The following is a 25,965-nucleotide window of genomic DNA, read 5'->3' as shown; positions in this document are numbered from 1 at the left end:
TTTCATTTCATAGTAAACAAAATGTTTATTTATTAAGAGTATACAAAATTTCAAACACATGTAAAAGTTATTTAAAAAAACACTTGTTAATAGAAGATATATGGATACCTTACTTATTTTTGGGCACAACTATGAAATAAAGCAAAAACAAATGGTGAAAAAAGAGAGAAGCTTTCCCAAGTGCACATGACTGGGTCATTGAGACTTACTGAGTAGCCATTGAAGAATTTCTACAATTAGTAAAAAAGTGTACTTTATAAATTCAGTCCAGCCCAATAACAAAGTAGTAGGTTCAATAAACATGAAAATCAGCCTTAAAATGTAAAATATTGCAAAAATATTTAAAAAAAAAATGAAGTTGTATTTTAAGTTACTTTTATTCATGGATACCAATTTTTGGTGATTAGGGATGAAATACAAGTTCATGGATTCTTGAAATCATGGCATTGAGGTTTTCTGTGTACACATCAATGAAAATCTCCTTTTCGTTGGTAACCAAATTTTGTGGTTCATCCATTATAAAACTGAAAATTTTCTATAATGTTAACTTTTATATTTAAATATTGAAAAAACACTCAGAAAGCAATAGGGTTTAATAAATAATTATACAAATTTGTTAATGAACACTATCATTAAGGCAAGTGAATAAAAAGCACATTTTGTCACATTTTTCCAGTGAAAAAAAAATGGACTATCGAAATTATTTCTTTGATATCTGGATCTGCCACTTTATTTAATAAAGGAAATAGTTTGTGATGATATTCCGACATAATTAGGAGCCAACAAATCTGCACAAAAATATGCAGTTATCATTTTAACTATAAAATATGAAAATACAACATTTCAGAAATAGTTTTCAACCTTATGACAGACCAAAAACTGGTATTTATGAATCTAGTCCCTTGTCATTAACACATGATATGTAAAAACATGTACATGTATAAAAGGACAAAATTATTACAAACGCCACTTTATAATACATGTAGTTCTTAAGACATCAAATTGACGGATAGTGCCCTCTAAATAACATAAGTATTCAGTACAGTGTAACCATTTTGTCATAATGAACTTCAAATGGAAAAGGAGCAAGTCTGGTTTATATCAAACATGGTCCAGAAATCAAAAAAAAAAAAAAAAAACTTTATATACAGTCAAATCTGTATGGATATTGCATAATATTAAGTAAACTGTTTGCTTATTTTATCGACAAAAAACATTTTTGCAGTTCATCTGCACATAACATGGAAATCTTCGTGCAAAAATGGAGGCAAAATGTGTAAATTCTGCCAAAATGAAGAAAACACTTTATTACATTACAATTATCTCAGGAGAAGATTTTGGCCATAAGCTTCAACGACTTTGACAAATTTTGACTAAACATCTAATTTGTTGAAGCATGTGGCTTATATGTCTGAATAAATAAAAAGAAAAAAACATCTGCAAACATCCTTATTTCACAGAAATGTCAAATAACAGCTCATCAATATTTTTGTCTGGGTTTAGTTAATTTAACTTTTTTTTTTATTAAACACAAAAATATGCCAATAAGTCATTTCAGTGGTTAGTTAAAAAATTCCATTCAATAACAGGGTAGGAACTGGTATAAACTAATAAATTCCTTATGAAATTTTATACTGTAAAATTGAAAACTTATTTTCAATATGTTATATTAATAGCAAATTGTATCCAAAATTGGTTGAAAAAATCCTGATTCTTATGCATTTATCATACTACAGTGAAAGAACTTTAATTCGTGGATTCCAATTTTCATGGATTAGGGAAGATACATAAGTTTGTGGATTCTTGGATTTGTGGTTTTGAGGTTTTCAGTAAAGACATCAATGAGAATCTCCATTTCGTTGGGAACCAAATTTCGTGGTCTGCTTCAACCACAAAAACCACAAAAATTGGTACCCCATGAACAATAGTTTTTTCACAGTAAATTATTTAAGAATTTTGTAGAAACTATCAACATTTTTTAATGTCAGCTGAGCTTCTGTTTAGCAAATTCTTTACTCAGAACACTCATGACCTCTGCATGCTTCAGTGATTTGTCTCGATTTTTGACTTCTTTGTAATTTTCTTTCACAAAGAGTGCAAATTTATTTGGAGTTTTAGCTGTCCCATCCTTGTTGGTAGCACCATGGACTGGTCTTCCTGTCTTGTCAAGGAGGATGAACTTCCTTTGGCATTTCCCACACACAAATCTTTCTGTGTTCAGAGATTTTGAATGTCTGCCAATTCTAAAAAAAAAATACAGTGTCAAATTAGAAAGGCTCAGAAAATATGATGCAACATCTGACTTATTAAGGAGGAATACATTGGGTAAGGGAAATAACTCTTGAAATCAGTGATATGTTTGTATGTTTGTATTATATTCAATTTCACCTAAGCCTATCAAGTTTTCATTTGAAACAGAATTAAATCAGTCCAAGTTACTTTGCTGTTTACATGAGATTGATGTAAAATGCTGAATACAGTGGATTCCGCTTATTTGCATAGCCTATTTGCCAGTAAAAATTATGCAAATAACCGGGCTATTCTTATAACCGAAATTACGATTTTACTGGAAGTGTGAGTTCAGGTAAGACAACGATACTGTGGATCAACCAGGGATATCATTGTTCAACATTTCTGATCTGGTATTTATTTGTTATAGACCTTCTCATTGTATTGTTCTTTTATCAATAAATAATAATATATATTGTGTTTGTCTTGTTCATTGACCTTCTTTACATTGTGTGTATTTATAAGTAAAACCACATGTTTCTCATCTATAGATAGTCAAGTAATTTTCTGACCTTTCTACGAAAGAAAATCTCATATTTCATATTTCAGCCAGGATTCAGTGTAATATTCATCAATGTTTGCCGTTTTATAACTTCATACTCGTCAACAAGTGTGAGATCATTATGCTTTTGCTTAGACATTGAATGAATGATGACTTTTAATTTTCGGTTGATATTTATGCCTAGTAACCCAAGCTCACTAAAAACTCTTCAGCTCATTTAAGAAAATTAAATTTACATTGATAATCATTTGCAGTCTGAAGAATTTAAAAACGGACAAAAAATACCCCAAGCCGCATTATAAGTGTTCACATCAGTTGATGTTTGGCATGTCGTCAGAAATCATTGTTCAACTAGGTGCTTGTTTATTTTAATGTAATTAGAAATCATTTAAATTGTCTTTTATGTCCATTATGTTTTTAATCCATTATTAACACCTCCTGATTGATGATAATCTAGTTTTTACAACAATATCTATGATTGACATATTTATGACCCAAAGGCTTAAAATACAATTTGGGAAAACCTGTCTTTACCTGGATGAGCATCTACACAAACTGATAATGTAAATACGAAAACACTTCTTTCATTCATACTTTATTTAACAAAATAATTATGACTGGCCATGACATGTTGACAAAATAACAGCTGTATTAGCAAAAAGAAACATATTTTATTATTTACCTGATTAACTCGTACTAATTTGTAAATAAAATACTGCCATTTCCGGTTCAAACAATATGATAACAAGGTAACATTTTACCTTCATACTTATCACTGGCAAAATTCTCTATGCAATAAACCAAAATGCACCTGCAAGGCCTATGCAAATAAGCGATTTTTTCCCTAATAGAATAATAGGAAATGGTTTTGTGCAGGAGACAATTATGCTAATAACCGAAATATGCAATAAAGCAATTTGCGATTAAGTGGAGTCGACTGTACAAATGTTCCAATTATTTGTAAGAGTTGTGTCCCTTACCCTAGGTCTACCTTCATAAGGAGATCAAATTAGGGGTGGTCCAAGGTCCAGAATCCTCCATTTGTAATGCAGGACAAATACATTTTAATCATTTAGGATGCAAAACATTCCAGGACATTTTACTCTTGATAGTAAATTTTAACCCCAACTCAATTTTTATCCTTTCAGATATTTAAAAAGGAATCTGAAATCCAAATTTTTAGATAAGACCATAATTGTTAAAAAGTTAATACATTAAGCCAATTTTAATGAAAATATGAAGTTGCACATATTATCATGCAAGATATTGGCCCAATAAGTCCAAAGAAACAGAAAGTTGATATCGGACAGCAACCCAAATTACTTGCAATACACATTGCATCTAATTTAAGCCACATGATTGATTATTGGGGTTTAAAGTACGAGCATAATTTAAGCCACCAAATTCAAAATCAATCCACTCACTGGCAGCTGATATTTTTGTGATTAAAATTTTCTCTATTATTCCATATGCAATAGAGAAAAATGGCGCAAAAAGTCCCAAGAAACAGGAAGTTGATATTGGACAGCAATGCAGATTGTTTACAACGTATGCCTTATCTATAAAAAGAATTTTAAATCAATCCATCCATTGATGGTGGAGATAATTGTGATTGATTACAGGTATATCAAACTTACTCATATTTGCAGTTTTCACACTGGTACTTGTATTTTGTCTCTATCTTATAACTATGGCATCGAGAAACAACAGGCAGTTCTGGGTGAGTTTTGTTGGCCTTTCTTGCCCTGAAATATAATGAATATAAAGACAAATTAATGGAAGGTAAAAAAAGATTTATCAGACCTAAGCTTGATGTTAACAAGTATGAGATGTAATCCCCCCCCCCAAAAAAAAAAACAAAAAAACTCAACTGGTCTACAGGGGTAAATAATTGAATGATTAATTATATTTATAGTTTTACATCCTATAGAAGAAATTTCATGCATTTCATGACAAGAACATCTGAACAATGGAACAGACCACACTTTGTACTAGTTGGTCACACAGAGTCAGATTTATAATGTGTTTGCTCCAGAAGCAACAGCCCACAGGTAGGCAACTTGGCATATCAAGCACATTCAAGGCAAGCATGCTGCCACCCGACTACAGAACCAACTGCATTGGAGTTAAGCGTTAACACTAAGATGCATGTGTTGTCTACTACACATACCCTCACTTATACTGGAAGTTGCTCTTGGCCAGCACCCAAAATCCAACATGTGCCCATATATATAAAGCCATACAACAAATTTGACACAATATTTTTTGTAACGAAAATTTTCTCAATCATTCCATGTAATGAACAATAGCTAAGTTCCACGAAAAAGGAAGTTGATACCATACTGCACCAAAAATCATTTATAACATATGCCCAATCTAGATGAATCCACACACCAAATTTGAATCAATCCATCATATGGGAGCAGAGATTATTATGAAGATATTCAGACGAAAGGATGATAGCCAGACAAGTAGATTCCAATATACCATGCACTCAGTGAGTGTGGTATAAATATATCACATTAGTGTATTTACCAATACTTCCAGTACGGTCCATGACCATCATTGACACCATTCAGTAACCAAACTGCAGCATGGCATAATTCATGTATCAGAGTGTCTCTAGTTCTCTCTAAAAATACCAACAAAACAAATATCACAATCAAATATGACAGTACAGTTAACAGAGTGAAGCATTGTATCATTTATAAACCTGGATACATTCTACTTTCTACAAATAGCTATAGTCAGTTAAAAAAGACCTGCAAATTTGTAAAAAAAAAAGATCAGTGAAATCAAATGTAAAATAAACTCATACTACACTCAGATACTAAAAAAGTCCCTAATAATTCAATATCTGTAAGCTCAAATGAATTTCATCTGAAGTGTTGGTTCACTCAAATTTCACTTGAAATTCTTGTGAAAATCATGTGAGAAAAATTTGCATGCATAAAGACATTTTTTTTGGATCTTGACTTTCTTAAGTATTTGGTTTTAATACTGCTGTTGATAGATAACTAATTGAGACACAGCACATCAAAATTTGCAATATCTATAGTATTTTTGTATCTAAAAATAATATTACCTGCAGAATCACAGACTTTGACAGACAGTTCCACATTGGCTGATGTAGTATCCCTAGATTTCTTGTACCTACAATATCCTGCTGTCTTCAGGAGTCTCTTATTCCACGTTATGGACAGGTTTACTGGTAACTGAAACCACATAAAATGTGACAACACAATTTTCAAGGCAAACTCTATTCCAGATACATTTACAACACTAAATCTTGTAGGTACTAAGATTCAGTTCATACAAATTACATAGGTTTCTTTCACATGTTGTGACTCTTTTTCCTCCATACTGAATTTTTCCCTACAAATTTGAAGACTTACCTTATTATCAAAAACTGTTTCATTATATATCTTGAACAGCTTGACTGTAAGTTCTTCTCTCATCTTGGCAAAATTTTTCACAAATCTGAGAGCAACAGAATCACATCTTTCCATTGGCAAGCCATGGCTGAGTGACTTCAGGAAGGAATACTGCCTACAAACATCCACTGGTTTCTTAGGGGTTTCTTTTACTGGTGCCCTGTTTGGAGTTTTAGTTATCTCTGCAGGCCTAACAGATACTTTGTAGACCTTCGGAATTTTCATTGGTGTTCTCCTTGGTTTTGTTTCCTTAAGTTCTGAAATTTTATACAAACTGAAAACTCTCCTTTTATTATCAAGCTATGCACATGGAAAAATAACATGAAGTAAATCTGAATTTTTCACTTGTTATTTCAAAATCACTAATAATTTCATTTCAGAAGTAACACGCTTTCTATTTGGATAAGAAATTTCATTTATCATCTTAAGGAGAAAATTTTGTTATATGACTATGAAGTCATCAATGAGTCCTTGTTAAACTTTGATACTAAAATAGAATGATAAGGAATAATTATATTTTTGTTTCCTTTTTGTTCATGTTTCCATGACATGCTTTGTAACGACGAGGCAGAACAATATACAGGTTGTAGTTAAATTCAATAAAAAAAATAATAAAAAAACAAAAAAAAAAAAAAAACTTAAAAAATACATTGAAACATGTCTAAGCCAAATCCAAATATTGTATCTTTCCAAAATTTCAGTATCAATGCAAATTTAACCTGTAAAAACCAAGTATCTCCATAAAAGAAACAAACATTTAGGAAGGTAGACCTAGGGTAAGGGACATAACTCTTGAAATCAGTGATATGTTTGTATCATATTCAATTTCCTCAAAGCCTATCATGCTTTCATTTGAAACAGAATGAAATTAATCCAAGTTACATGAAATTGATGTAAAATGCTTTACAAACGTTCTAATGATTTGTCATAGTTATGCCCCCTAGCCTAGGTCTACTTCCTTAAAAGTAACAATTCTGTATGCACGAAGTATCATTTAAGACAGATATAACTGCAGTGGCTAATTAATGTTATTCCTACCTGGTAAATCATCGTCAGAACTTTCTGTGTCAGAGGTGAGAACTTCTATTGATTGGGTATATCTGAAATTAATTATCATTTGTATTGTACTAGAAAATTTGAAACTAAGAAAGAATAATAGGATAATTAATTGGAAAGAGTGAATAATCAAAATATAGTAACGAGTGCCAAAGAATGCCTAGATGTAACTTGTTCCGTGCACGAGTTAAATCTTAGTGTTCTTGGCACGAGTGATAAGATTTCAGTAATTCACAATAACCAATTGATTATACTATTTATTATATAGATTTCCTCCATTATTCATAGTTATTTTCAACACAAATTTAAAATTTTGTGAACGGCGGATTGATATTTGTGTTGTGACATTTTGGCGGCAGAAAGCGCAAGAGTGAAATTACCGAATTTATTTCACAGTGTGAATTATCCAAAAAAATTACACTGGGAACAATCGGTAAATCACAGCTTTCTATATAATAAATCCAAATCTTACTGCTTGCCTACAAAATTAAACCCAACTAATATATAACAAAAAAATAAATAGTGTGAAAACCTGACATTCTCATGTTTTTTTTTCTTTAAATTTAAATTAATAATCTTTGAACATAAAACCAGTACACCAAAAACTCTCCACAAAAAATTGGAGCTCAATATTTTATTAACAGCAAAGCAATAAATCCTTCAATGGAGAACTTGCAATAGCTTTATTTTCAAAACGAATAGCTTTATCCTAGTTTAATATATTACAAACTTTGAGGAAAAGCAACTAATTGTCAGTAAAGTTTAACAACTTGGAGCATGTGTCAAACCATGATTAAGCTGTTTATATGACATTTATAATTAAAATAAAATTACAAAAGCAAAGACAAAAATCCTTGTGATGCAGCTGTGAAAAAATACCTGTTACCCTTACCTAAAGTACTATGATGACCTTCTTTGTGCTCATCCCACTAAATTCAAGAATCAAAATTGCATACCTACATATGGTGCCCTAACTAGCTACTAAATTTCATGAAAATCTGCTCAGTAGTTTCAGAAGAGTTGCACCGACAAACTGTGTGATGGACAAATGGAAATGACAACACAATATTGAAATATTCCATAATATCATTCTTGGTCTGACAGCTGTTATAAAAGACAAACTAATACTTTAAAACTTAATATATGTACCATGAAAGAAGACTATCCTGTAAACTGGAACAGATTTTTAAAGTTTCACTAGTGATACCCCTCTTTCAATCACAACGTAAGGAAAATTCATGTTTTTTTTTTTTTTTGGCAAGCAGGAAGTAGATATCGTACAAGTACAAAAATGCATCCCACCATACAACATCCCTGTAGGAAATCAGCAACCTGTGATAAATAGTAGCCAAGAAAAATGTGACGAACAATTTTTTGTATTATCACCTTAGGAGGAAAATTCGAATATGGCAAAAAGGAAGTAGAAGTCATACGAGTACAAAAACACAATCTACAAATATGCCCAGATGAAGCTTTGTATTTAAAAAAATCAACGGCTTCTGATTTACAAGTTGTTATGGTCAGATAAATGTTGTATACAGGAACAACAGTATGGTATACAAAGTATAGTGAAATCTGTAAACCTGTACCCATTTTGGACTTTAAAAAAAAAAATTGAATTATTCAAGACAGGTCTTCGATTTATCCAGATAAAATATGCATTTCATTCAAGAAGAAAAGTTTTTCATAAGTGTATGGTTTAGATGGGTTTTAGGATTATTCAGGGTTCACTGTAGACAGGTTTCAATGTATCTAAATCAAAATGCCAAGTCACTGCCTTTATGATTGACATGTTATTATACCTTTTATGTCTTGTTTTTGCAGGTGTGAGGAATTCATCATCACTACTAATACATATCTGTTCTGAATTAATTAAGATTTCATCTTCATCTTCTTCACTGTCAAAATCACTGATGCTTACTTCCAAATCATCAACAATGAAATTCTCCATACTGTAATTAAAATAAAACATGTACAAATACAGTCTGGACTACAAACCATGGGAATGGATATAAATGCCCACTTTATCAAACCTATAATTACTGGTATATACATGTGTCTATTAAAACTGTCCTTAAAGGATTAATACCCTCTCTATCACCTCATGCAGAGATTAGCCTTGGTGGTATTGCCCCTTTGCAAATCTCAAATTATTGATCTAACACAGCATAGAAGTCTATGTGACCCAATAAGGTATGTTGGAGGAGTTTAGGTGCTGATAGTATTGTAACAAACATCAAGCTGAATAATGCCTTAGAGCATATGCACATATCTGACTATTTAGCTGACCCCCCCCCCCCACACACAAAAATAATAATAGTATAAAAAAACACAAAAAAAACCCAAAAAAAAAACCAAACAAACAAACAAACAAAAGCTCAAAAAACATGGACCATGCATATACATCACTTTTCAATAGAACATATCCAAAACCTATAAATGATATTACAGGTAATTCCAATATACAACCGAGAGATATCAGACAGACAACAAGAAACTATGACTAAAATTCAGGAATCCCCTTAAGGAGGTAGACCTAGGGTAAGGGACATAACTCTTGAAATCAATGATATGTTTGTATCATATTCAATTCGTCAAAGCCTATGAAGCTTTCATTAGAAACAGAATGAAATCAGTCCAAGTTACTTTAATGCTTACATGAGACCGAAGTAAAATACTGAATACAAATGTTCCAATGATTTGTAAGAGTTGTGTCCCATACCCTAGATGTACCCCCTTAATTTCTAAATAGAACTCTTATTTCAAGAGGAAATCAATAAGTATGGGTGCTACTAAATCTCCTTTGCTTCATGTACTAGCCAAAATTTGGTAATTCACTACACAAAGAACAGGGCCTAATCAAGAGGGAGAAATGAGCAAAAACTTGTTTTCACTCTTTTCTCCCATTTGTCCTTGATAGGGACTGTCAGGGAGAAATTTTTGTAATAGAAATGTCAGTGTTGTTATCTTTCAAACAGTTTACTAAAACTTCTCCTTGTCATTGATGTCTAGATTAGGTTCTGAATGACATGTATCTGCTATACCCATCATCTGAATCTTCTTGTTTTTCTTCCTCGACTTGTGATTTTGTCCTCATCTTCTGAAAAACTAAAGGAACAACATCAACATCAAATCAAATCATTTTAACCAAACAGCATATATACAATAACCTAGCACAAAAAAAAGAAATTCATCAATGACATAATTATAGGCAAATTAATTACTATATATGAGTATCATTTAGTTTTTCGGAAGAAGGAATACCAAACTCGAAATCAATTGCTCAAGGCTATTCTAAAAAATATATGCCCCCCTCTTATTGATGGCATTTTTATTTTATCAACATTGGAGGAGGATGTAAACGTTCAAAATTTCTATTTAGCAAACACAAAATTTCAACTTTTAATCTTTTCAAATGATTTATCATTTGTAAAACTTGACTTGATAGCATATGATTATCATATGTTCAGGTAAAACACATGATTACTGTTTTTTTATAATCATAAGTTGTAGTTTATATGATTCTCATGCATTTGTGAATGAGTCTTGGGTTTTTGATGAACTTACAGCTTTCTAACTCTTCTTCATCCCCACTAGAATCACTGTAATGTTTTGGTTTTCTGAAACACAATTATAATAATATCAACACATGACAAAGTCAAAAACCCATACCTTTCAGAGTGAATATTTTAACAATAAATGCAAGTTGTAATACACATGAAGAGTTAATTTATACAACAGTTCAACAAAACATTTGTTTTCCATGTGATAAGAGTAAAATTTAAATACTTAAGATGAAAAATAAAAACACACATTCAAGGGTGCGAAAATTTTGCCAGACCTCATCTGTCACTTTGCAGAAGTGCACCTAATTCAATTATTGAAGCAATACCCATGTGTCATAGAAGTTGACACATCTCATTTTGTCAAATATGATTACTCAAATTCAAAATATTATGATAGTTCCATAATCGTCACTTTTTTTTTAATTATAGAAATTACATACAATCCCATGGGTGACTGTAGAAAAGCAGATGATACGTACCCCACTGGTGCACCTGGTTCATGCTCCCAGTTTTAGGTGAAGTCCTGGTTAATAATTAATTTTGTTTCTTTGTACATGTATGTCAGTTTTCTAGGATTTTTCAGAAATCGAGATTTCCTCAGGGGAAATCCATATAAAATCAACTTTCCCACAGTCAATGCCTGCTTTCCTAACAAAACAAATCCTTACAGCATATGAAGTTTTCAACTTGCCACGGGAAAGTGTAACTAAGTATGTAACTTTCACTGACCCAAATTTCACTTGCTCCAGGTAACGGGAAATAGGAATCCTAAAACACTGGTATGTGTTATTTTGGTTATTTTGTGCTCTTTGTTATGTGTGTCTATTTTCCATGTTTAGTCTTTACCTTATAGCAGGTAATTTTGGTGTATTTCAGTGGATTGGCTAAAAATGCAAAAAAAAAAAAAAAAAACAAAACAAAACCACGAAATAGTCACTCTGGGCTTAAGTACTTAGTGCACCGCTTAACATCTACCAAAATTTTTTGTATTCTATTTTGCTAGAAAAATCCCTAAATTTTACACCTGCCATATGATTTAATCTTTTTATTACAGCTAAAATATAGGTTCCTTTGATTTCTCTTCGTATTTAGCAAACTCATTTTCCTGACAAAATGATGCAGATTATACACACCTTTATATGGTAATACAATCTCAAAATGGATATCAGCATTGAAATAAACAAATTAGCTAAAAGTTTACATGAATCTATTTTGTAAGATAAGTTTTAACAACAAACCTCCACCCAGATTGTTCACTTTTGTTAAATGACAGATTTTTTCCCAGCTTACTTCTAGAAGTATAACTCAACACTTTGCCTGCACTGTCATTGCAGTCTCCTGTCTTCTTAGAAGCTTTACAATGAGAATATGAAAAAAGCATTATCTCATTTCAATCTCAATTCCTAGGGCCCAGTTCAAAAAAATCAAATTCAGCTTCAAGCAAACTGATTAGTAGAAATTTTCATTAAGAAAGAATATCAGGAAAAAGTCAACTTCAAATATTTGAAAAAAGAAATCAGGGCCTGATAATTATTGATTTGCTTTCATTCTCTTGATGCTATAAAAGTTTCAATGACACATGATTGAATCAGCATGGAAAAAGGCAAAATATGAAGATGAACAATTATTATCTTTAACATCAATATTTATTTTACCACTAAATGGATATTGACATCAATCTTAAATTTTAGAGACAATACCCTAAGAATCCCTCTAAAGCAAAATTCCTTGGTAAAACCAAAGCAAAATATACAACTTTTACATTCACTTCCATTCAGGAAAAGTTCTTCATTTAGATCGAGGTCAGCTGAAGTAAAAAGGCCTAAGATCTGAGACATTGCAATGGGAGCCAAGAGACCAAAATTTGATTTAATTATTACAAAAAACTTATAAATATAAAAATTTCTGATATTTTTATGTTTGGAGATGTATTTCAACACAACTTTAACTGTTCTTGTAGCCTTCAAATCAGATATCCTTTCTTTGTCTAGTATAAAACCATAACCCAGCCAGTTTAACCCAGGTTCAATGTAAATGGCAAATGTGAAAATCGTCTATTCAACAAATATTGAAATGCATGTACATACCAAAATGTAAAGTGCTCTGTATGCTAATCTTTTGATTGAAGTTGAAAAAATATTAAATTTTAAAGATTTATTTTTGCAGAACATTTCTTTATTTCCATTCTGCACATATTTAGTTTGGTCTTTTACGATGGAATTTTTAAAATAATCTATGAAAAATTCAAACTTCTGCTTACTAAAACAGTAACAATAAAAAAAATAAAACAATGATAAATACCTTGTGTTGAGACAGAACTCTCATCCTCTGAGGAAGATAGAATATCCTCTACCCTCTGACTGACAGTTGTCAGTTTCATAATTTCTGAGTGTTTTTCCTGATCAAGAATGTCATGGTCAATGTCACTGTCATCAGAACTAGTTATAGACTGAACAACTTTCTCAATGTCTTTTTCACTTGTTCCTTGATAGACATCTTCATCTGAGCTTAAACTCAAACAAATCTGATTTGTGCTTGAATGTTCTTTGTGTGTATCTGAAGTGCTTGCTGAGTCCGCATGTTCTTTTAAATCCCTTTCACCACCCTTAGTTACCAATTTCTTTGAACTTTGACATGAAACTGGCCCAGGATTGCTTTCCATGTTAATAGAAAGAGAATCATTAGCTTGCAAGGACACATCTTGAACCTCTACATAGGAACCAGAGTCATCTGAACAATATGAATTACTTCCCCTTGGGGTATTTCCCTCTAACTGGTTGCAAACTCTTTCACTTTCATTGGCTTCAGTCATTTTATCTGAGTTTCTGTAATTTTCAATTGAATTTTTAGAATTGTCTCCCTTTAATAATCTACAATCACATCTGAAATTATCATGGTTACCAGATGGTAATTTTATGGTAGTTTGTAAAGAGAAATCATCAATTTCATTGTCAGAACCATGGTCTTCAGATTTTTTCCCTGGCAGATTTTTTTCTGTTTCCCTATAGTGCAATGGTATTGAGTTTTTTTCATTTTCTTTTGATTCATTTTCAATTCCATCAGTTTGTATTGAAATATCCACAACCTCAAAAGATGACAAGTCACAGTCATCAGAGAACTGTTTTGAACTTTGTGATTTAGAGGTTTGAAGTCCTGTAATAGCATTTCCATGTCTCTGGTCTGAAGATTTTCTACTAGGTGGAGACAACTCTGTAAAACTAGATCCTGATGAAGATGAATTACCAGTCCTTGCATCAAAGTAAACAGACTTTCTTGACTTTTCAACTTTATGCAAGTTGTTTAGCAGCTCATTAGACATTTCTGGGTCTGCACTCGCGTCATAATATACAGACCTTCTAAATTTTTCAACTTTTTTGGGACAGCCTGTTGTATCACTTAAATTGTCAAGCGCTGCAGTGGTACACATGTGGGATGAGGTAGTATTTTCAAAAACATTGTCACTTATATCCAACTTTGAGCTAAGATCAGTGTTGTTTTGTTGCTGTTTATAGACTAAGGATACTTGAGGAAAGCTGCCAACAGTAACTTGCTTTTTACTTGATTTTTTTTGGATGTCTAATTGCTTAAAGGAATCATCTTTGGAGGAATCAAACTGATTTAAAGTATTTTCAGGAGTATCAAGAATTGTATCAATACTATCTCGACTGTGGATACGAGTTGACTCTTGTACAGGGGCACCAAAGTCATAATTGTCTGATTCATTGGAAGAAGAGCTGCATCTATATGGTTGTTTGAAATTAGTTTTTCCTGAGTTGTTTGCACCCTGTAACTTTTTAACCCCTTCAAATAAAGAATTGTTTTCTTTATTGATAGACTTTGTATGGTTCTTTGTCTTTTTTGTAAGATCTGTAGAAGCTTGTGTCGTACGGAGAGGGATTTCAGGGTCAGAATCAGTGAGAAGAGCAGTCTCTATATTGGAGTTTTGGATTTCTTTTAGTGGTGATGGTGATTCAGAGGAAAAAGAAATTTTAGATTTAGTTTTCTGATGTCCAGATTTTGTACTTCTTCCTATCATCCTTCTTGGCCTTTCACTGCTATTATCTGAAACAGAACTAAAACTGTATTGTCTTCTGCTTGTAGAAAATAGAGGAAAAGACTCTTAAACTTAAATTCACAATAAGGCCACCATTAAAAAATTCCTAGGTTCTCATCTAAGATTTTTAAAAATTAGGGGTGGCAGACAAATTTTATTTTTTATTTTCTATCAATTTCAGTGAAATGCTGTTAATTTGAAAGAAATTGACCTAAATTGGGAAAAAAATCACAATAAATTTTTTTTCAGGGAAGGTGAATATCATGGGTCAGGAGGGGATGAGAATATAGGATATTTTATATTTTGGCCTAAAAGGGAAGACTTTTCATTCATTATAGTTAACTATCCATTTTTAGATGGTGATGTCCCCTTTTCACCATCATATGGTTTTTACGTATCACAATTGATTTGATTTGCTTGTTTTGTAACAATGTTTTGGATTTTAATGAACGAAATCTTTATATAACTGAGAAATTACTACATCAAGGTTTTCTATATCACAAGCTCGTAAGTACATTAAAAAATTTTGCAACCAATACAAGGAACTCATTCTCAAATACAGATGCACTCGTAATGCAAGCATCTCCCAAACTTTATTTTATGATAACATTCTTCACAAAGCACAGAAATCTCAATACTCACCCAAGAAGTTAACTTAACTGTTGAAAAGGCTAATTCTAAGAGATATGGTTATGATAATGTTGTCAAATGGTTAAAGATAGCACTTTTTTAGTATTAACATTGATTCGCTCCTACAGTCTATATAGAAACTAACACACTATATTTAAAAGCAGTTTTCAGCATGTCATGGGTTGTGTCCTTATTGTATGATGTACTGTGGTTCACAACCTAGGCATGGGAAGAATCAGGATTGATTTTACATATGGTGAGGGTATAACTTTTTGTAGGTTTAAACTGGCCTGGAGCTGGTTTGTCAGTTAACTAATAGTAGTCCTTTGTTTGCGCATTTGTGTAAGGTATAATCAGTTTATTTCTGTTTTAACGAGGGACCTAGACCTGTTTGCAATGATTTTTACCTGTGTTTAATTGTCACTGTGTAATATGTTTTCCACATTAAACAGATTTAAAAAGGGGGAGGGTTGTGATCATGCCAAAGAACTTTAAGCCAGCCACATTTTTGGTGCCTATCCTAAGTCAGGAATTTCTGTTCCCTGTATGTATTGTTATGTTTTTACTTTCAGTTTACTTTTATGTTGCTGGACTCTATGGGGCAACTATTTCACTGTATATGTGTATAATGTTGTTTTGGGGCCAATTGCCAACTGCTCTGTGGTGTTAGGGTTTCTTCATCATTCACATGCATTGAAGACCCATGGGTGGCCTTGAGCTTACATTTTTTTCCATCTTGGAGAAGTTGTTGTCCCTTTAACATATTCACCATATTCATTCTTGTTATAAAATTAGAGAGCAAGACAAGAAGCAAAGCCAAAAATCGTAACAATCAGTTTTAGATAAAGAATCTGACTTGAAATATTGCTACTGTGACATCAGACATAGTGACCTACACTATTACCATGCAAGCTATCATTTCAAAAGGTGTACCTTGACTATCATCAGAGTATTCTCTTCTTCTTCTTGATTTTGAGCCTTTCTTTTTACTACTGCCTGAAAGCTACAAAAAGAAGTGATAAATATGAAGTTTAATTGATCAATAAATGTATAGGAAAACTGGCATCTGCTAACAATTAAAACAGAACAATGGGAACCATTCTTATCATCAATAATTCTTATCACAGTCTAGCTTGGTACAAGTATATATCTATGTACATGTAAATTCAATTAAGAATAGTGGAATAAATACATGTAGATACAAAATGTAACTGAGCTCAATCATAAAAGAAATTATTCTAAAGTGTTGTCTGGAGACAATATGCTGACAAAATGATGAGCTATTGATTGATTGATTGATAATGCTTTAATGTCTTATTACAGATATTTCATGCATTTTGATTTACCAATCAAACAGACCCTGCTATGTACATGTCTGACATGCTGAGCTACATTTTTATGGTGCTAGCTCACAGAGACAACAGCCAGTAGGTAGTCATGCTTCTCCACTCAGACACATTATTCTGACTCTGAGTCAACCAGTTGTCAATCATATTAAATATCCCATGATTGATGGAGAAGCAGTGACTACCAGGTACAAATTTTAAAATTAAAAATTTCATGCACTCAAATCAAGCACACTACCTTGAGTTTTTACAAGCACTAGCTAAAATGTATATCACCGCACGTGATTACTTTATTAAATACATAACATACTGTCTTTAAGGCTGAATCCAGATCTTTAAATTCAAACCATCCTAGTTTGGCTCCAATCTTTTGAAACATTTCTGTTACATTAACATCCTTTTTGACAGATTTTGGTTTGGTTTCCCCATTTTCTTGGTTTGGATCAGTATTCCTTAATAAGCTCATTAATAATCTGAAAATAAAAGTAGTTATCATCTATCATATACCAATAATAAACCTTCATGGTAAGTGCAACCTTAAAGGTGTTTGTAGCAATATGGTGGACACAGACCTAACTACTGAATTTTTTCTTTTCTTTAGTTTATTTTGCTCTGCTGAACATACACTACTGTCAACACAAATTTTAATTTCTCCACTCTCCACAGTGGAGATATTTTGAGTGGAGTCAACATTTCAAAAATTGCTAGTAATTAACTTCTCCTGTCTTTATGCCAAGATATATTTACTGGTTCTAGTAGTTTAATAACAATTCTGTAATGGGCAGAAACAAAAATTGAAAACTATTGAAATTGGACAATTTTATCCTGGTTTCTACTTTGGTGGAGTCACAGTAGAGGACATGAGTAACTCCACTGTGAAGAGTAGAGAAATTAAAATTTTGGTTGACAGTAGTGTAATAGTGTCAACGAAAAATCCTCAACACCTTGACTCCAAAACTAATGGTGTAATAAATTTTCTGTTAAAAAAAAAAAAACGTTTTGTAGTACAGATGTTTGCTGTTTGCTGACAACTTTTTATTAGAGGCCATTGCATAAAACATGAAGCAGTATTGCTAGAAACAAGTGTTTGTCAGGTTATGGTGCAACATATGTACCCATTCCTGTAACCAACTGTCCTACCTAAATCCTAAATCATGTTCACCAAAATTTTCATTATAACTTAAGAAATTTTGATTGAAACTTGCATATCCTCAAAATAACATTTAAGGTTTCATGGATTAATAAAAATGTTTTAATACATCCTGAAAGGGCTTTAAGGTTCATCTTTTACAACTCAGTTTGTATGTACATTGTACATATATATTTAAATTCTACTTGAAAACTCAAAGTTACCTGTACTGAGATTAAGGAGGTAGACCAAGGGTAAGGAACTCTCGAAAACGGTAATATGTTTGTATCATATTTAATTCCACCAAAGCATATTAAGCTTTCATTTGAAACAGAATAAAATTAGTTCAAGTTGCTTTGATGCCTACATGAGATTGATGTAAAGTGCTGAATACAAACGTTCCAATGATTTGTAAGAGTTGTGTCCCTTATCCTTGGTCTACCTCCTTAAGAAAGGTTGTGTTTTATGGCATTAGAAGATTATCAATAAACACAGACCTGTACACTCAAGACAAGAGAAAGTACTTTAACCTCACCACATTTTTTCGCACATGTCAAAGTAAAAAATTCCTGGCCTCTGTATGTATTGTTTTGTTTTCACCTTTAGATTATTTTTATATTACTTGTGTAAATAGGGGCAACTCCTCGTTGTACCTGTGTATACTGATGTTTTGGGGTAAGCTGCAGCCTGCAATGTGGTGTGAGGGTTTCTTTGTCGTTCATTGTAGACCAATGGGTGGCCTTGTGCTGACATTTTCATCCAGGTAAGGTTGCAGTATCTTTGACATATTCATCATACCTATTCTTTTTTAATATTACAAGATAAATTTAAAAGAAAGTTCTTTCTCTTTTAGATACATGTACAACAATACTGCCCATTTGAAAAAAAGATAACACCACCAAGTACACCCTATATTCATTGAGATATGGAGTGACTAAACTATAGAATGAGCTTCCAAATGATTTAGTTCAAGAAATTTTAGAAACTTATTTTAAAAGAAAATGTAAATGGGATTGGAAAGGATGTTCATAATTGTTCTGTATCCAGATACTAGTTTCCATATACATCATGCATCAGTGATGATTCTTTTGGTTCATAATACTTTTCCTTGCTTCAATCCTTCAGAACTATTCCTATGTGTTAGTTTTAGCCAGATCCTTCAGGACTATTCCTATGCGTTAGTTTTAGCCAGATCCTTCAGGACTATCCCTAAGCATTCGTTTTAGCCAGATCCTTCAGGACCATCCCTATGCGTTCGTTTTAGCCAGATCCTTAAGGACTATCCCTATATGTATACGTTCACTTTAGCCAGATCCTTAAGGACTATCCCTACATGTATGTGTTCGTTTTAGCCACCTTATATTTTTTGTTTTGAGCCCTTTCACGGCTTAAACTTACATTGTATATTTGCTGCCGTTTTTAAACTTTCTGTGTGTCAATCTTATGTTTGTCAATTGTACATGTATGTCTATATACACACAATGTATGTGTATGGTGTATTTATGTGTATATATAGATGTACATTGTATACAGGGGCTGCGCTACCTTCCAAAATTCTGTTGCTAGAAAAATCCCAGCTGCCAATATTTGTTGCAATTTTTCAGAAATTGAAGCCAACATGCCCCCTCCCCCCTCCACAAAAAAAAAAAAAAAAAAAAAAAAAAAGATTCTTTAAGAGTAAGTCCACTGATGAGTTAAATTTGTCAATTCATTCATGACATACAATGTATGTGTACCCCAGTTCACTCTTGAAGCATAAAAAGCAGGTTTTTAGGCTACAAACCACTAATGTCACTTCCCATAGGCTACAATGCTACAGTAATTTCACTAAGTTCAAGCTTTTACCTTAAGTTTAAACTGAAGAAGACTATACATTGCCTTAAAGCTGCATGTTTACACTAATAACCCTGAAGATAAGTGCGACACTGGCTCCTAGAAAACAATGAGCTGAAAATAGAATGGGATTTCCCTTCCATTTCACAAAATGGGGTCTTTATGCAGAATTCATAAAATAATATTTAATTCAGTAAGTTACAGTAACCATTTTATGTAGAAATGAAGAAAATAATTCCCTAAAAAACACAAGCTCACTTGTGTAGATCTGACGTGCACTTTTTCCACAGCAACATAACCCAAGTGCAATAAAACTAGTTTATGACTATTTTTGCGTATGTTCTAAAAGCTCATTGGTTGAATTAGTGGTATGTAACCTAAGTGTAGCCAGGATCTAAAGCCATCAGTCATATGCAAAAATGACACCTCCCATGAAAACTTATTTATTATTGGCTTAAGTGTAAACTGGTTATAAACAAGAAACTCGGACCGGGTGTCAACACAATTGGTTGATTGGAAGGAATGCCCATTGCTGACAAACTTCCTGTCTGAATCCTGTCAATTCTAGGTGCCAAGAAAATCACCAACTGGTTATTTTTGTTGCCAGATAATATGAAAAATTGCAACATTGCTGAAGCCTAGAACGATCCTTGATTTATTATTATAATTTTATAAGTTTACCAAAGTGATCCATCTTTATTTTACTTTAATACAAATTTATGAAAAATTTAATATGAGGATGGCAATAGCTTTAAGTGCAAGCCAAGTCCAAAGCAAAAGTATCAGGTTTGCTTTTCCACACCTGTTAACCTTTTCCTGCTCAAAGATGGACATCATTTTTATTTACTTTTCTTACTTTGTCTTTGTATGTATTATTTTGGTTAGTTTATGTTCTTTTTTTTTAGTGTGTCAGTTTTCCATGTCTGGTCTTTGTCCTTGGATTACATTCTTTTGATTTTCACTAGAATCTTGGTTCCCTTGATTACTCTTTTTAAGAGGGAGAATTACAATGTAGCATGTCAACATTTTTTTGCTGATAAACGGGCTAATTTTGCTAGAAATCCATGTACCAAGATTAGACAAAGATATAAAATCTATGATAATCTCGTTAATCTATTAAGGGTTCTTTATAAAAATTTGAGTGATTAGTTCAACAGAAGGATTTATTTGTTGATAATTATGTTACATAAACATTGTATTTGTATCAATTAAATAAGTCATTTAGAAAGAGTAATCAAGGGAACCAAGGTTATAGCGGTAATCAAAAGAATGTAATCCAGGGACAAAGACCAGACATGGAAAACAGACATACACAACAAAGAACATAACGTAACTAAAATCATACATACAAAGTAACTAAGGCAAATGAGCAACTCGGACTCCACTAAAAACTGGGAGCATGGACCAGATGCACCTGTAGGGTAAGCGTCGTCTGCTTTTCTAGAAACACTGAGTTGCTCATAAAAAGTCAAGTCCGGGGTAGACAAACGAGGAAAGGAAAACTATGACCCGTTAAATGATTAGAACATGATTTGTGCAATATCTCTGCTATGAGGGAGATTTGTATCTCCAGCATGGGAGACACTGTGAAAGAGGGAGATTTTAGTCTCCCACATGACAGATTTTCTCTAAGAGGGAGGGTTAACAGACATGGTATTCAACAAATTATATTTTATGCCATTTATCATTTTGCCAAGTTTTTTAAGAATTTTTCTAAAGTAATAATTGGGAGACGGCAAATGGCAATCCAAATATTTGTAAAATTATCAGACGACTGTTCCAGGTTCGGCCTAGATTGAAGGGTTTTATGAAGATCCTTGGAACAGGAAACAGTTTTTTTTTTAAAATAACATAGAAGTCTTTTAAACGTATTGTCTAGCCTGCATTTTTACTACTTCTGAAAATTTAATGTATCCCAATGTTGTGTTTTGCTTAGAGAAAAGTTTCTTAAGTGTCAGTATGATGAATTTTCAGACAAATTTCTGTAAAATGTATGGACGAAATATACTGTGGCCAAGATAACTGAATGACCTGAAAGGACATGCATCAAACTCAACTGAAGTGGTAAATGACTAATCAGAGCTCCTCAGCCTTTCTAGTTACACCAAAAAAAAAACCTTGTAGGCACTAAGCGGAGGAATCTGTCCAGAATTTTGACTGATCCGATTCTAAAATTATAGTTTTACTGGTTGAAATTTTTACTTTTACTTTTTTGCCTAGCTCCTCACTACACACCAAAATTCTTGACTGAGCTATTGTCCTTTATTTCTAGTGATATCTAACAAAGTTTTTTAGCACTACCTGGTACATAAAACTACTTTTGGTCGCGTATGACTACAATTCTGGCAAATTTTTCAAGAAGAAATTCTCCTTTTTGCACCCGAGGTTATTTTTTTAGTGTAGCAGAAATGACTGAGTAGTTCTCATAGTTAAATGACATGCAATGATGCAGTCTATAATTTTCAGATTAATGGTAGATTTATGCTTTACCCACACGTTAATGTCTTCAACATTTTACTCGTTTGCCTGTAATAGACAATTTGAGGCCAGTTAGGTAAGTCTGCCAGTTTGTTTATGTTTACATTAATATAGGCTTATATAATACTCTATAGCCCGCAATGACAATGTGGTCTCACAGATTTTTTTGGTGAAATATTGAATATATTTGGCGAATATTAAATATCAGGGCTGGTGTGGTAAAGGTTCTTCATACTTTAAAGCATTACTTTGTTATTAACCAAAAATATGTTTGCGCATGATATGCGACTGTGGACGAAAGATGAATAACTTCAGACTAAATGTTTTTCACCTTTTTTTTTTAGACCGGAAGTGTAGTTCAAAGTTCCCGCAAATAAATAGTCTCTAACTCTTTGGCGATCTATCTTATTGATGTATCATTTGTAAATATTTTTTCAATATATTTTAAAACCATAATTCATGTTTTAACTTCTTTTGTTGAAATCTTAGAAGTAGACATTACAACTTTTTCAGAATCATTTGAAATAATCTTCAAATCTTACACCACCGGAAGTAAACATTAAAAATTCAGGGACTGGACGAAAATAAGAATACCACCGGGATTGTATAAATATTTGCAATTCTTTAACAGGTTTGAATGAATTAAGAAAAAAATATTTCTTAAATACTCTTTCTCAATACGAATTACCTGTACAGCGTTCATGTAGACTTTTTACGACCCATAAAAATTCCCTAGACAGCGGAAAATAATTATGTTGATCGAATCCATACTAATCATGACATCAATGTATACAATGACATTTATGTTATTCTCAAGTTCTGATAGAAATATGGGGTTGAGCTAATTTTTATTGAAAAACATTTTTAGACAGATCTGAACCTGGTGTTGTATTTGTATTGAATGCAGGTGAACATCTCCGATTTGTGAATTGTGTTCTGTTGTGAGAATTTGTGTCCAGTTGTAAGGTCAAGATTTCCTTTTTTTGTATTCTGTATTTTTTTCAAATCAATATTATTTTTCCAAATTTGATAAAAAAAAGTCAGGAGCTGTAGGGATGACTGATGTACATTGTTGTATATGGAAGAAATTCTTCTTTGAAAATGAATGAAATTCTTGACATTTAAAACTGACCTGATATTGATTTTGATCTGTATTGAATGCATATTACATGAATGTACATTTGTAATTTTACAGTTATTACAATAGATTTGGTAGGGGTATTGGAACGTGGAAAATGTGAAAATGAGCAGTTTCAAATACATATGTAAATAATTCCAATCAAATTAGCAAATGCCATTTTCGTGCATTATGATTCATTGGGTGTTCACCTTTTACGATGTCGGCAATTACAGTTTTTAGAACACTGTGAATTCCATGTTAATATCATATACCAACATGGCTACCATCACTTGGTAGAAGATAGAGCCAAATAAATGCATTACACTACATTTGTATATCATTTGCTTCAAAAATTTCCTTTTTGCCATCATATTTTGAAAGAATATGGTTATCTGTAGTTCCTATTAAGTTCATATATTGAAATTAACAACCATGTCAAGTTGTTGGTTGATTGCTGCCATTTTTAATGGCAATTTTCTGTGTCAATTTCACTGCATGAGAGCCTACAAGAAAAAAATGATAAATAGATTTCAGATACATGTGCTCATGTAGTTTAGGATTGGAATTATATGAATTAAGCACTTTTTTCCCAGAATTTATATATGTGTAAGATTGGATCATTCACTCATAAACCTGACATTTGTTTTATAGGTGAATGGTCCAATTTTACACATCAATACATTTTGGAAAAGCAGCGTTTAATCCTATCACATGAATGTGAGTAATACATGTATTTCAAGTAGCAGGGGAAAAAAAGAAAATTTTGTAAGAGTTGGTCCATTTTTGAAAATATACATGTACGATGTAGTAACTATCAAAAGATGAACAAGTAGCTGTCCAACTTTACTGGTTGATGGCGTCTATTGACATCCCTGTATCATGAATTTTTGTTGTTGCTACAGTGTAGCATATAGAATAGATGTTTGACATATTTGATTTATCACATTAAACTATAGTGCTGTTAAAATGTTTGCAATGATATCACAAGGTATAGAAAACCACATCTCCCTGGACCTATCCTCAGGTCTTGTTTATCTCAAGAACTGTAGTTATAAACACAAATATTTTTATATAAATAATAATTTACATGCAAATGTATGTTGAAACCTACATTTTAAAGCATAAAAGTACATGTGTATACATGGTAGTATGATGCATTTAACCTGTAAGAGGACAAAATTGAATATTGACATTTTTAAAGTTTTACTAGGATTTATTTTTTTTCGTAACTTTATAAAACTTAAGATGTGCGCTATAAGCATTTTGTTTTGTTAAAGATACAAATCTAGTTAGTTCCTCATATGTTGCATTACTGGTTGCCAACTGGGATTTTAATACATATACTTATGTTATCCATTAAGTTTACCAGTATACCTTCCTCTCATTAACTTCAGACTGAAATCAGGCTCTCAGTGCATCTAAGGTCAAAGGTTATATTTGTTTAGTTTACCAGTATAAGGACCTTGTCCTTTAATCATAAATGGGGTGTGAATACAAGAAAGTGTACTCAGGAATTCTCTGAATGGAACAGATGTTGGTCTTTGCCATAGGCAATTGAACAATTTGACCTTTTTAGCTCACCTGGCCGAAAGGCTAGCCTATGTGAGCTATTGCCATCACTATGTATCCGTCGTCCATCTTTGTCCATAAACTTTTTCAAGCATCTTCTCCTCTGAAACTACACTATATGTAGTACAACACAGTTAGGTCATTTCTGAAAATTTGGTCTCATTTTGTTGAAATAAAGCTGTTTTGAGGCAGTCTGCACAGAAATTTCTTGTGTTTATTCATAAAAAAGTGCATATTTTTTAAATCTTTGGTGTGTGGAGGTTTAAGTCATTTATAAGTTATTTAGTGATTATTGTTATAAAATCCAGTAGCCATGGTAACATACTGAAAAAAGTTACATGTATTACTGAGTTTTAGTACAAATCAGGGGTGCCTTTCCAAAACTAACAGCCAAATACTATGTTTTATAAAATATCAGGCACTTATACACTACCATAGGATGAAAGTATGCATGGAGTAGGTGGAAAAAGGGTAAAAATAATAAAACCCTTTTTGATTCATTCTCTCACAATTTTTGTTCCAAAAGTTCATGCGAAATAAGGTATTTTGAAAATCAGCTGTCTGATGTTGAGGAGATAACCTAATACGGTAGGGGACTGAAACGTTCCAGATACCATTCTTCATTTAAATTACACCTGTTTACCATAACATATATTACATCATTCTATTTATAAATGCTTATCTACATTTAAACAATATATCCACCAAATTTCAACTTTTCATTTTAAGTTTTACAAAATTTGACGGGGGTAACTTGGTGTGCAAAACCGTGCGCCTTAATGTAACTGTATATTGCACCCATAGATTGTAACCAAACTTTGCATGAATGTTTCTTAGGGTATTTTTAACAATCCTTGTTTGGGGATTTCTGCTCTGGCAAAAACATGGTCACCGTTACTAAAAATAGACCATACTGATATGATAGGGGTCAAATTATAGAATTATGCAAATACATGCAA

At 32.4% G+C, this 25,965-nt stretch overlaps 2 protein-coding genes across 2 annotated transcripts in view; one reads left to right on the top strand and one right to left on the bottom strand.

Moving 5' to 3' along the window:
• LOC148605421 (uncharacterized) lies at positions 1–22,725 on the bottom strand. The gene is made up of 14 exons (XM_088549502.1): positions 22,649–22,725; positions 17,188–17,350; positions 16,465–16,534; positions 13,149–14,909; positions 12,086–12,200; positions 10,849–10,901; positions 10,326–10,389; positions 9,084–9,233; positions 7,264–7,325; positions 6,187–6,482; positions 5,877–6,006; positions 5,327–5,423; positions 4,429–4,536; positions 1–2,243 (listed from the first exon to the last, which is right to left on the bottom strand). Exons 2-14 carry the CDS (start codon positions 17,341–17,343, stop codon positions 1,985–1,987), a joined length of 3,321 nt encoding a protein of 1,106 aa, XP_088405628.1. The 5' UTR covers positions 17,344–17,350; positions 22,649–22,725; the 3' UTR covers positions 1–1,984.
• A 139-nt stretch (positions 22,726–22,864) lies between these two features.
• Positions 22,865–25,965, top strand: part of LOC148605420 (protein Fe65 homolog) — an 85,772-nt gene continuing 82,671 nt past the window's right edge. The window contains exon 1 of the mRNA XM_088548183.1: positions 22,865–22,948. The gene's annotated coding sequence lies outside the window, so the exon portion shown is untranslated. The remainder of the gene's footprint in view (positions 22,949–25,965) is intronic.

Source organism: Perna viridis, chromosome 10 (assembly GCF_037379345.1).
Source record: "Perna viridis isolate PV_CMFRI_1.1 ecotype Kerala chromosome 10, ASM3737934v1, whole genome shotgun sequence".
NCBI classification, from domain to species: Eukaryota; Metazoa; Mollusca; class Bivalvia; order Mytilida; family Mytilidae; genus Perna; species Perna viridis.
This window is presented reverse-complemented; position numbering and strand designations above follow the sequence as displayed.